Below are 13360 nucleotides of genomic sequence, written 5' to 3' on the forward strand. Positions count from 1 at the left end.
CTACTACCGCCTATCAATTTCCTATTTACCTACCTATTTTAAAAATAACGGACAACCCTACTATCTATTGCACAGATTTCCTATGTTATGAACATCTGGTCACTAAAAAGTGGACATCCCCATCAATGGCAGTTTACCAACACTAATCTTTGATGGGCGTAAAAACTCATTGATAAAAACGAAATCGCTTTAAATTATAAGTTCGGGGGGCGGGCTAAGGACCAAAAGAACGTGGAGCATGTCGGAGCTGAAGGCGCCGTCGCTGCAATCGCTGCTGGAATCGGAGCGCGGCTCCACGGACAGCTTGCTGGCCGAATCCCTGCAGTTGGATTTTGAGGATGTAAGTTTGGCCAGCAAACATAATAACCCATTTAAAAATATTTGACTATTTAAACCATTGAAGCTTGATGATGCCGAGTTCGCCATTCCGCCCACCGATGTGCTACCCTCTTTGGAGGCGGTGCTCAGTGAGTTCGAGGCAGATTCGGATGTGGCCTCCGAGTTGGGAATGCCGGTGCCCTACGCCACACCCACACCTTCGATTGGCGAGGATGCCACAATAAGAACGGATGGCAGAGGCGGTGGAGGGTCCATCATGCGATACACCCTGCTTCACGGCATCTCCGCCCAACTTTCCTCCGCCGCGGAGCGTGTAAATGCCGGTGCAGCAAGTTCATGTGCCGTTTCCGCTTACATAGCCGTTGGAACTTCACATGGACACATTCTCAACTTCGATGTCACTCAGACTTTGAGGTGGGCCCATCAGGACAAACATGGACAAGGAGCAGTGGCCAGTTTGGCCTTCAATGCGGATTCAACACGTCTTTTGGCCGGTTACTCAAGGGGATTGGTCGCCATGCTGGACACTCAAACAGGAGATGTTCTTCGGGAGTTGTTCGATGTGATAACCCCGAACACTGGAGTACTGCATGTGAAGTGGACCTCTAGATCCTCTCTAGCTTTGTGCGCAGATGCCGGAGGATCCGTTTGGTCACTTAGTTTTACAAGGAAGCTGGGTATCCGAGGTTGCCAGTCTAGATGCCTCTTTTCCGGTGCTCGCGGGGAAGTCTGCGCCGTGGAACCATTGATTATGGATGCCCATGGTCGGCATGAGTTGGATCAATACTGTATTGTGGCTTTGGCCACTCTGTCCAAATATTTTATAGTGACCGTACGACCAAGATTGCGGGTCATAAAGTACCATGTCCTTCAGGGACCTCCGGATTGCTTGCCCCTGCTAGCCTGGCATTTAGTCCTGATTCAGGCGGCAGACACTTCGCGATCCGTGGATCCTGTGATTGTTGTCGGCCGCGGCAATCAGTTATTCTTTCACCAACTCTTTGTTTCGAATGGAAGGATTACGCTTCTGTATCTGCGACATGTTCAACTGCAAGGAAGTCTGCTCTCGGCTCACTGGTTGGGACCAAAATGCGTTGCCTCGCTGGACACAGCGGAAATCCTTCACCTGGTGGATGTAAGGTCCAGTAAAGAGCTCGAATGCATGGACATGGCCAACGCAGGATTGGTTTATGGCTCAGCGCAGTTTAAAGGACTAGCCACCGGTGGAAATGTGTCACCTGCCTTCGCTTTGGCGGGCTCAAATGCTTGTTACAACTCTGTGGTTTCGAGAGGAACGCAGCTCTACGTCCTAGGAGCCAGGTCACTGCATATAATTGGAGTAAGAACATGGTCCGAGAGGATTAGCTACTTGGTAAGGCGACAAATCTTAGTAACAATTAAAAATCTAATAAATATGCTTTCCAGGTAAAACACCATCGATGGCAGGAAGCCTGCCAATTAGCCTTAGATGGCTATCTCGCCTCCGTGGATCGTCCGCGAAAACGTGCCCAAGCCAAAGAGCGTATCATCATGCTCTTTAAAGAATATATAGCCAATTCCGCCCGGGCTCCCGACTATTGCCTCGGTGCCATTGTCAACTGCCTAATAACCGTGGGCGAACTCGATCTTCTCTGGTCGCAGCTGTGGGAGAAGTTGCACAACAGCAGTTTGGAGCTCTTTTTGCAGCACATTTCCGAGCACATCGAGCGGGAGACAATCCACAGTGTTAATCCCGTGATCTCCCAAGCTTTGGTGGATTACTGGCTGGAACATTCCCCTGCCAAACTGGAACAACTTATCCTCAAGCTGGATTGGATGTGCTTGGATCTCAATCAGGTGCTTAAAGCCGTTAAGAAGCATCGTTTGTACAGAGCCCAAATCTACCTCAACACCCAAGCCTTGAACGATTATACAGCCGCGCTGACGGAACTTCTGCCCTTGGTGACACCCGAGGAAACGGATTTGGGAAACTGCCTGCTAGTCTACGTATCTAGTTGTCTGGCTGGAAGGGGTTATCCCAGCGGAGAAATTCCCGTGGAGCTGGTGCATCAAGTTAAGCACGATGTCTTGCGCTGCTTGACCTCCCAGCATTCCAAGGAAAACGCCGGAGATGAGCTGCCGTATCCGTACCTCAGGGCTCTGCTTAAGTTCGATACGCGGGAAACGCTGAACGTTATATCGCTGGCGTTTCAGGAAAGAGAGTTCAGCAACGAGCTGGGTCTCTCCCATCGCAAGAGGATTATCAATCTGCTGCTGGAGATCATGACGCCCGAGAACGCAACGGTTAGTGTAATACTTTAGTTATTTGATTTTCCATAACATATTATTTATTATTTTCCAGTGGGCGGAGATTGGGTGCCTGCTGAACTTCATTGCCCAGCAGATTTCAATGCAGTGTTTGCCACGGGACAGGCAGCTCCTGGAACGAGTTCTAAGTCACCTTGCGCAGGAGGAGATCGCCCACGAAAGTAGTCGCCAGCATTCCGAGCGGGAGAACGCCTGGCACGAGCTGCTATCCTCCAACTGCCTAGCGGAGATCAGCACCGATGAGGAGCAACTGCGATTGGCGGAACGGGCGAGGTGCTACTGTGTGGTGGAGTATCTGCTGGAGAAACTGCAACGCTACGACACCATTCTAGATTGTTATATTCAAAACGAGGCGAGGCACGAAATCATGTTCGCCTACATGGAACGACATGTGGTGGACCCAAAACGATGCATTTACGGCCAGCTGAAGAGGCATCTCAGAGAGCTACTGAAGATCAACGCCAAGGAAACTACTCGCTTGTTGGCCCTGCACTATCCCGAAAAGATCCACGAACTTTTGGATACTCTAAGAAAGGACGAGGATTTGCTGTATGTGTTCCTCAAGTGCCTCAACGATCGTAAAAGCGAGCTGGAACCCAGCCAATTGGAGTTGCTGCTTGAGCTTCATTGTAAAATGGAGTCGGCTTCCGCTGTTGAGGAATTCCTTCGCTCCAATTCGGGCTATCGCTTGGAGCAGGCCATTGCCATTGCCAAAAGCCATCACCTAAACCGATCTGTGATTTATCTGTATGAGAAGCAGGAGAGCTATGCGAAAGCCTTCGAACTGTCCATGGAACTGCTGAAATCCGCCACTGGCGAAGAAGCGGCCACGGAGGCACAGACCATTTCGGCTCTTTTAGCTCGGTCTGTGCAGACTTTACCCGCTAAGGAACTGGAACGCTGTTGGTTTGCTCTATTGCAATATGTTCTGCCCCATCAGGAGCTGCAGTCCATCACCAAATCTCTGCTGCACGAGGCATCGCAGCACATCGACTTGCACAACTTGGTTCAACTGATCATGAACACCCACAATGTGTCAAGTAGCTACGGTGATATTAAGGACCTGCTGATGGGCATGCTGGAGAGTTCGAGGCATCAAACGGAGGCTTTGCGAACTGCTGCTGGGACTCTTTGCCAAGATCTTCACCTAAAGTTTGCGGAGCGATATCGACAGGCGCGTCGTGGCCTTTGGGTGACCACCACCAAGTGCTCCGTGTGCCGACAAAGGCTCTATGATCACAGCCAGGTGCTAATATTGGGTGGATGTGGTCACGGACTGCACGATGAGTGCATGGAGGAGGCAGAGAATCAGTTGGAAGAATGCCCACGGTGCTTTTCGAAAATTCCGGAGAAAACCATTGGCTTGTCGAGTCCAAGTAAAAATCTAATCAGCATTTCCTCCTCTTTGGAGATGGGTGCTTTGCAGTTGAAGGCACCTCCCAGGCGATTCTCGTAGTTCGCTTCGTGCTTTTTTGTATATTCCATTTATTCCTCAATGTATTTATTGTACAACTTTGTGTATTTTATGTGTAAGTAAAGCAATTGCATGATAAGGCTTCGGTTTTTTAAATATGGGAACTCGGAATATACTTTTTAATTGAGAATAGGTTTTAGTTTGTATAAAATTAACTTGTGGGATATTTTTTATATAGAAATATTTACAATTTAATACAAAAGTATAGTATATTCATACTTTTCAAGCACACTTTGAATTACAGTAATCACATTTTACTCATATTAATTATTTCATTCAACAAATTGGTGGTCTTGAAGGGTTGTCAGCAGGAAAAGTGTTGTTATAATGCTGTATAAACTCCGTGCATTGTTCAGCTGTTGAGATAGAGACAAATGTGTTGGAAAGAAGCTATTAAATTTAAATAAAATTTAATTCTCACCCTTTGGAAAAGACAAAGTCTCATAAAGCTTCAGGTTTCTCATTTGGAAGAATCTGAAAACGCTGTGAAAGATGAGATCATCTTTTGTCTTGTGAGCCGCCTCCAGGAATTTGCGAGCTGGCACTTTATCGAGACCCATGGAGTTCTTAGCCAGTCTTAAAGCATCGATAACTTTTCCCTGTCCCAACATGACTTCAATAATTATCTGGAAAACATTTTAGTTACAAATAAATCTCATATAGTGGATAATATAGTATTCACCTCATGTGCCTGAATTCTGCCCAACATATCGATAGCCACCTGGGAAATAGCCGTATCCACATCTGAATGGGCTAGCAAAAAGCAAGCCACTGACTTGGACTCCTGTAGCATTGAGTAGCTGACCAAACGTCTCAAGGTGTCAAAGCTCCGGTTGTTGATAAGCTCGCTTATAATCATTTTGCTCAACTCCTCCTGGGCAGCAATGTTATACTTATTTAAGGATTGGAGATAAAGCATTAAAATAGCTTCCGTATAAGGACGACGGGCAATGCGCTGGAAAATTTGCACCATATCCAACTGCTCTATAAGCACAATGGGTGGTGTACTTTGTTTCAGAGTGGAAGTCTTTACATTCGAGGGCTGAGCGGTTTGATTTTGCAGCTCCAACTGCACCCAGGAACTAAGAAAATATATTGACATTAATTTTAAAAATAGAGAGTTGAATAAAGTAAAGTAAAGCTTCTTACGCATATACTTTGTTGATCCGGCTGAATATTGTCTCCAAAACTGGCAGCAGTGTTCCTTTGTATTGATCATCAACTAGCTGTCCCACGACTTTTAATAGCACCTGTTTGCCACTGCTGCGCTGCAGCAGAAACTCTGTGAGCCGAATGCGATCACATATTAGTTGGCACAAGGGTTCGATGCAAAGGTTTAAAAACCACATGCAACCCAACTTGGCATCAATAACAATGTTTGGCTGGAACAGCACCCAGTGAGTGGAATCTGTAAGGTTTTAATGATTAGATAAAACATATTGTTGAATACTTATAGTACCTACACAACTCGCACTGCAAGATTTGTCCATCGGGCGACAGAGACGGCAGCTTTAAGCCGAAAGGTTTGATCGATCGACCTGGTGTTATGGGAGTATGATAGGTTATTTCATCGATCACCTCCCCGGGAAGGGAAATATCGAAGAGCAGCGAAGTTCCAGAGGCCTGATGGTGCACAACAATCAGATTGTCTACTGTGTTGATGGCAAAGCGTCCCACCAGGCTCAAGCGAAGGACGTGGCACTTGCGTGGAGCCAAACCGGGTCCATTTAGTAAGTGCACCTCTACTTCCATCAGTCCAGAGCTGCTATTCGACTGCAAAATAAGAACCGCCAAGACACCGTACACTTGACCCAGAGTTACCTTGCTCTCCTGGACATCGCGACTTGGACTGCCTACTAAAATGAAAACATAATTTGATTAATACAGATTGCATCTAGAAAATGTTTATGTAAAATACTTACAGTCCACTTTGGGCAGCTTTGTGATCACCTTCTGTTTGACCAGGACTGGAATCAGGGAGTTTCCCTCGCTGGTGCAGAGCAGAGCCACATTGGCATCGCAGCACCAGGCGAACCATTTAATACCGATGCTTAGGGATTTTACAGACCGCACTTGTCGCTTTTCCGGCACCACAGTATAAACCTCCACGCTCGTATTGGAAATCAAGGCCACTTCCCTGTTGTGGACCCACACGAAGCCATGGATAATGGTCTTCACCTGGTGGGTTATGATCTCCTGTAGCAGGGGTTGATCCCCCTGGAAACATATAAACTCCACAGCATTTTCCTTTCGCTGAACAGCAAGGATTTGATTATCCGGTGAGAATTTAATGGAACGAATAGCACCACCACGGTCGCTCATGCAAAAGGAGATGACTGTGTCCTCGGTGGAGCCGGGTCCTTTGACCACCACCCCTGTAGCTCCTCCAGATCGAACAGCAAATATCTGAAAAATAGATTTAAGATTAATGCATCTCTTTATTTGTTGATTGCTTTTACTTTACCTGCTTGTTAGAGTCATCGAAAAATACATTTGTTAGCTGGCTCACAGCATCGAAGCGTATGGGATTTGGTGATAGCTCAATATAGTGTATTCCATTCGAATTATCCATTGTTTTGCTTTAAAGATAATTAATAACAAACTGCAGCTAAGCATACACCCCCTATTAGAGATGGAAAATAAAAACGGTGCTGAGTATGGGTCACGAATGAGTCACGCAATTGAATTAATTACTGCATAGATATCGTATGAATACAATTTGTATTGTATAATCTTAACTTAATAAAAATATAAGGTAGGTACATTTACCTTTTATTTTATAGTTTGCCAACTTGGTGTTAAATATCGATTGAAAGCAATTTTCGGAAAAAAAGGTTTTTTTTGAAATTCCTTGTTATTTTGCGCATTGCTAGCACAGGTATGTTCTCCACCCCTATCAGCTGTTAGTGTTGAAAAATTCCAAGTATACACAAAAACAAGAAAAGGAAGAAGAAGCACTTCGGTGCAGATTTCGGTTACTTGCAAAATGAAGTTTACTTCATAAAATTTTTTAAAATGGCTCACCTGAACAGGTGCCGGGTGTGCTCCTGCGTTGTAACGGGCGATGAGGAGGCCTATAACTTGTTACAACTTCCAGATCTGGCTGTCAAGTTTTCGGAGTGTACCGATTTGGTCGTTGATCCTGAGGAGTTGCACCTTTTGCCCAGCAAAATCTGTTCAGCGTGTTACGAATTACTGGAAAAGTACCACTCCTTCCGGGAATTATGCATTTTCGCCGATCACAAATGGCGCACAAAAAGTCAGGTGCACAACAAGAAAATAGATAAAAGAAGGCACATCTTTGAAGTGGATGAAACCGAGGAGGAGGAGGATGAGGATGAGGATGAGCAGGATGAAGATGAAGATGAGGATGAACAGGAGATCATATCTGCATTAAAGACACCCGAGCTAGTCATTTGCGATTCGAATGTAATTCCCGAAAATATTCCGCCAAATTTGGTAAGCACAACTATCGTCAACAAAGAAACGCTACCAGAACCGGAACCGGAAACTGCAGCTCAAGAAGTATGTGTGAAGTATTTGAGTACAGTATGATTAAAACTTTACACAATAAGAATGTGTTTTCAAATCTTTTTCTATCATATTTCCTTTTTCCCATTTTAGGAATATTTACCCCCGAAGTTTAGGTGTGACATCTGCGCAGATGAATTTGGAGAGGAACAACGCCTGATTCTCCATAAGAAAGAGCACGAGGGCCACATGCTGTACCACTGTTCTGAGCCAGGATGCGAGCAGGCATTCAACCGTTACGAATACCTCAGGCAGCACGAATTGGAGCATTCGATAGTGGGCACTCGGTTCATCTGCGAAGTGGAGGGATGCAACAGGATTTACCGGCACAAGGCTTCTTTAAAACATCATCAAAGCAAGGTTCACGCAATTGGCAAGCCCCTGAAAACTCACGTTTGTGAGTTCTGCGGCCGGATTTTTAAAAATCTATCCGCCTTGAGTCAACATCGGTACACTCACGACGACCAAATCCAATTGCCATACGCTTGCGAAATGCCGGACTGCACTTGGCGATTCTTTAGCAAGGAGAAGCTTAAAATCCATATGATGCGCCACCAGGGAATCAAGAACTATAGTTGCCCTTATTGCGGACTCAAGAAGACCACAAAGAACGAACTTCGGCTTCATATCAACTACCATACGCTGGAGAGAACCTGGTCCTGCAAGGATTGCCCCAAGGTCTGCAACAGTTCGACGAGTCTCAAGAAGCATGTTCGAACGATTCACGAAAAGGCAAGGGACTATGCTTGCAGCTATTGTGAAAAGAAGTTTGCCACCTCGGATACCCGGAAGTACCACGAGATGACTCACACTGGCGAGAAGAACTTCGAGTGTCATGTGTGCGGTAAGAGGTTCATTCAGCCCTCCGCCTTGCGCACTCATCGAAAAGTTCACGAAATAGAGGAGGAAAGTCACCAAAAAACATATGCTATATTGCAAGTCACTAGTATGGGTTAAAGGACAATATGGACAATATTATGGGTTAAAGGACAATATGGATAACCAAACCAAAGCACATAATCTGGGACAATAACGAGGGTTTATCTTATCATGGACAATAATAATGGTCTTCTATATTTAAGAAAAGAACATATGCTATTTTACAAGTCACAAATATGGGTTAAAGGACAATATGGATAACCAAACCAAAGCAGTTAATCTGGGACAATAATGAGGGTTTATCTAATCATGGACAATAACAAGAGTCTACTATATTTAAGAAAAAAACATATGCTATTTTACAAGTCACAAATATGGGTTAAAGGACAATATGGATAACCAAACCAAAGCACTTAATCTGGGACAATAATGAGGGTTTTTTAATCATGGACAATAATAAGAGTCTACTATATTTAATCACGGACAATAACTGGTATTAAGAGATATTTACATTACGAAATCGAATTCTTCCAATAAATAACCGCAACTTAACCACGGACAATATTTAGCGTTAAGAGATATTATATTATACGTATGATATTATACTTACTGTACGAAATCGAATTCTTCCAATAAATAACCACTTCCTTTTGGGATTCAGAATGTAAATAGCTATAAATTGTTTAATTATATTTTTAACTAAAACAAAATGTACAGGAATTGTGTGTGTGTGCTTGCTGCGTGTTGTTAAATTAATCAGCCGAGGATTCGCATCCTGCCGAGAGCCACTATGAACTAAAGTACATCTGCTAAGGGTCGTGAGTCTGTCTATTGTATATGGTTTAGTATATAGATAGCTATGCATACATATGTATAATGGTGTGGTAAATGATATGACGTGCCACGATCACTTCCCCCGGTAAATATGGTGAAATCTGTTGCGTTAAAATCGTTGTAAATATGATTCCTTCTATTACTGTAATAGATTTATGTATATTTATATATTGGTGAGCTAATTGCGTTTTCGGCATCTGTAAATATGAGTGTATAAATATGTTGTATTCGTAAGTACCTATATATCGTTTCTATATTTGCGTGTACTGATCCTGGGGGGAAATATGATTTCTTCTTGTCCTTTCTCATCTTAACTTAGCCTATGAAAAATGCGTTTGTGTCGTTTTTACATTTTTAGAAAATGTTTAAAGTACGTAGAACATAAGAATATAGCATATTTATAGGCTAAATATCACCCACGATTAAATCGTTGCTTAGAGACTATATAAAAACTAGACATATAATACATTCTCGCCTTGTAAGTGTGTATAAATATATATCGGTAACGTGTACAGATTACAATTCAGACATAAACCATAAGCACTAAGTGGTATACAAGAGTTAAATATACTCTAAACGTAGCCTTATAACTAATTGGGTGTATATAACGTATGCCTATATCCTATTAACATGTTAAGCTCGCTGAACATTTCACATAATTTGTTTTTAAACTCCTTGTTTCTTAATTTTTTTAGACATAGTCCGAGGGCACAGTGCTGGTGCTCGTTTCATTGATGGCCGCCAGTCGAGGACCTCGCCGTTGCGTCATCGCCGCCGCCTCGCCGGGCGTTATTCCATTACCCCCACCTCCTCCTCCGAGGATGGCGGCCGCTGCTCCGGCAGCTCCACTGCCGCCTCCACCTCCTCCGTGGTGATCCCAGTTGGGCAGCGGCTGGGACATCACGTTCAGTCCGACAATCTCGTAGGCGCCCTGATTACTGCCACTCGCTCCGCCGGGCATCGCGGTCACCGAGAGGTCCGAATAGTAGGCACTGCTCGGCGCCGAGGAGACCATGGGAATGTCCTGCTCGTGGCCCTGGTAGTTATATTTCTGCAACAGAGAGAAGAGTTAGATTCCAGGGTAAATTATGGGCTTATGGTTTTTATTTAAAGTACTGAGCAATAAACAATTGACTTTGACAGAATCATTTAGAAGTATACCAATTCAAAATCGGACACTCTTATAAAAAGTTATGAACTTTCAAGTGCTGGTTTAAGTTTACACTTGGGAATTATAAATAATTTCGAATACTCACCTCGCCACACTGACTGTACGCCGTATTCTGATACGAGGGATTGGCGGATCGCACGGACTCGCGATCCAGTTCCGCGTAGAGGGCCTCGCTCACGCCCACCGGACTGTAGGCGTCGTCCATGTGGGTGTAGTGGTTCTCCGCCGGCGACGTGGACGGTGGACCGATCTGGTCGGGGCCGGCGGACGAGCGGCGACTGCCTCCCAGCCAGGTCCAGACGCCGGAGTTGCTCGTGGGCCGCCGGATGCTGTCCGCCGAGTGCTTGATCGAGATGGGCGATCGGTTTTGGCCACCGTTTCGGTTATTGCGACACCACCACGGCTGCGGGCGACCACCTGCAAGGGGAGATCATAAACAGGGGGGTGAGCCACGAGTTCGCTATCTTTTGTTTGCTTAATTAAAATCATGTTACTCATACGACACGTTGTCCGCTGTTTGGAGATAATTGCAAAAGCTGAATATTCAACAGGAATTACGTTTGCCATTTGTGTGACTTATCTTTGGCACTTGCTTCATTAAAAAATATCGCAAAATCTTTTTGCAGGAATTGTGTATATCGAAAATAAATAGATTCGTTGAAAAAAATCAGTAAAAATAATTTTTATACATATATATCAAAGTCTTTTATTGGTTGCTTTAAAACACCTGTTGAAAGTAGGGACACCGTTGAGTAGATAAATGTTTGTGAATTTTTTTTGAGGGCGGTGAGTCCACGGAATCCGAATCGAATCCAACGCAGCAGAAATCTATGACATTTCGCTTTATAATCGGGCGATAAATCAAACATTCACCTCAGGACGCGAACAAAAGACAGAAACAAACAAACAAACAAAGCGTAAATTAAACGGCTGTCAACTGGCAGCGAGGTGGCAAACAAACTGCACCACTGCACCGCTGCACCACCGAGTGGCTTGTGGTCTTTGGTTTGCCACCAAGTGGCCGAAAATGCCAAATGTTTCTCCTTTCCGATATCAGCACATGTGATCTCATATTGCCCAAGTGGGTATGGGAAGGTTAATGGGAGTTCGGTGTGTGTGAGTGACTCAACCAACGGAAAAGCACTCAAAATCTCAAATAGCGCCGGTATTCCATAAAACCTCTCCCGTCATTAAGCTCATAATTTATAGACAACTAACGCCGAACTCTCATTGAGAAGCGCAGTACGCAAACAAGTATAATTGCTGGTCGTAAACGAAGTAGACCTGTTCTCAACATCCGAACATCCGCCACGGTCTCGAATTTCCAACTCATCCCCAGCTAATTTGCCTAGAGCTGTTCGCAAAAATGTGCATATATATATTTTTTATATATATTTTAACTCGCCTTTCACTCTCATTAACTCGGCAAAGATGGAGCCACTTGGGGCGATTCAGCTAATTAGCGTTGTGCATACGCAACTGCAGCGACAGTGGGACCGAAGGTTTCCCAAGTTATGCACATGCATAATGCAGTTCCCCATGCACTGAGAAAATATACCAGATACTGTAAGCATGACAAGCTTGTCAGAATATTACTTTTTTCTATGATATATAATATTACTATTGGTATTTAAATGAGTAATTAAATATATTTTCTTATTTCATGAGATAAATTGGATCATTATTTAAAAATTTTTTTGATATACTGCTAAGCTTTTTAGAATTAAAATTTTATATCAGCAGAGCTAACAATTTTTCCCTGTGCATTTTGCTTTGTGAAGTTGCAGTCGAAGTCTGTTTTATGCTTATGATTTACGTACTCCGACTAAGCGAATGTCCAGCAGCAATGGCTTTGACTGCGGCGATTATTACCCCCAAACCGAAGTTATCGTACGTAGGTGCTCATATACATGCATTTTGTGCATGTCACCAATGCCACAAACACAAGTCCCAGACTCCGAGACCCACTCCAAGACTCCAAGAGTCCATGGCTTCAAGACCGAGCTCCAACTGGAACTTGGCTTTAATGGCTGTTTTTGCGCCGTGTTAACGATGTTGCCGCGGCTACTGCACAGCTAACTCAGCTGAATCGAGCCGCGGCAAGTTGAACTGAGCTGAAACCACAATGCACTTACGATTTTTTTGGGGGGGCTCTCATTGCCACAAAACATGCTAAGCCCACTTAAAAATGTACTAATTGTGGCTATAAATTTAAGAAAAACATTTTAAGCTCTTCAAATTATGTTTGAACTTTGAAATGAAATAGTATGATAAAGTCTTTCATATTTTCTTAGGGTTTTCATTTATGTTTTTCCTCTGTAGTCCTCACTGTATTTTAGTGCCTTATAACAGCCACTGCAGAACTCTTATCTTTGCCTGCTTATCGCAGTTACCAGAACGGCAGCAGCCGAAACTGCAAACGGCAAATTGTTGTTAACAAAATATTTCGCAGTCAACTTTTGTTCAAATGAAAAGCGTACAAAATCAAAAAATAAATAAACGAAAAATAACGAGCTTTTCGGTTTCGGAATTTAATTTGTGGTATGTGGATTTTTATTTTATCCTCAACTTTTGCTTTTTTGTAGCTGGGCAAATGGCAAATATGACATGTGTAATGAAGTCTTAATAGTCGGCCAGATAATGCCAATCGCAGTACGATTTCTTGCCCGTTCAATGCACACAAATGTCAAAGCATTTTTCACTTATTTATATATATATTTTTTGTCTGTTGCTTGATTATCGTGAGTTTTTTGTATGCATAATTAAAATCATGTTACGCATACGACACGTTGGCTGCTGTTCAAAGATAATTGCAAAGAATTCCT

At 43.7% G+C, this 13360-nt stretch overlaps 4 protein-coding genes across 4 annotated transcripts in view; 2 read left to right on the plus strand and 2 right to left on the minus strand.

Moving 5' to 3' along the window:
- The first annotated feature begins 130 nt into the window (after window positions 1–130).
- LOC108093181 (vacuolar protein sorting-associated protein 8 homolog) lies at window positions 131–4199 on the plus strand. The gene is made up of 4 exons (XM_017193136.1): window positions 131–340; window positions 404–1711; window positions 1765–2622; window positions 2681–4199. Exons 1-4 carry the CDS (start codon window positions 239–241, stop codon window positions 4100–4102), a joined length of 3690 nt encoding a protein of 1229 aa, XP_017048625.1. The 5' UTR covers window positions 131–238; the 3' UTR covers window positions 4103–4199.
- Window positions 4200–4310: 111 nt separating this feature from the next.
- LOC108093182 (regulator of MON1-CCZ1 complex) lies at window positions 4311–6742 on the minus strand. Its single transcript, XM_017193137.1, has 7 exons — window positions 6585–6742; window positions 6043–6526; window positions 5584–5976; window positions 5270–5528; window positions 4803–5202; window positions 4542–4746; window positions 4311–4476 (listed from the first exon to the last, which is right to left on the minus strand). The coding sequence occupies exons 1-7, from the start codon at window positions 6690–6692 to the stop codon at window positions 4397–4399; spliced, it is 1929 nt and encodes a 642-aa protein (XP_017048626.1). The 5' UTR covers window positions 6693–6742; the 3' UTR covers window positions 4311–4396.
- Window positions 6743–7070: 328 nt separating this feature from the next.
- On the plus strand, window positions 7071–9199 carry LOC108093096 (zinc finger protein OZF). The gene is made up of 2 exons (XM_017193032.2): window positions 7071–7645; window positions 7745–9199. Exons 1-2 carry the CDS (start codon window positions 7136–7138, stop codon window positions 8606–8608), a joined length of 1374 nt encoding a protein of 457 aa, XP_017048521.1. The 5' UTR covers window positions 7071–7135; the 3' UTR covers window positions 8609–9199.
- The window catches only part of LOC108093097, a 60547-nt gene continuing 56365 nt past the window's right edge, over window positions 9179–13360 (minus strand). Inside the window, exons 6-7 of the mRNA XM_017193033.2 lie at window positions 10621–10952; window positions 9179–10415 (exon numbers count right to left, since the gene is read on the minus strand). Coding sequence (XP_017048522.1) covers window positions 10056–10415; window positions 10621–10952 — 692 coding nt within the window. The 3' untranslated portion in view covers window positions 9179–10055. The remainder of the gene's footprint in view (window positions 10416–10620; window positions 10953–13360) is intronic.

The sequence above is a fragment of the Drosophila ficusphila genome, unplaced genomic scaffold (genome assembly GCF_018152265.1).
Source record: "Drosophila ficusphila isolate 14025-0441.05 unplaced genomic scaffold, ASM1815226v1 contig_106, whole genome shotgun sequence".
Lineage (NCBI taxonomy): Eukaryota > Metazoa > Arthropoda > Insecta > Diptera > Drosophilidae > Drosophila > Drosophila ficusphila.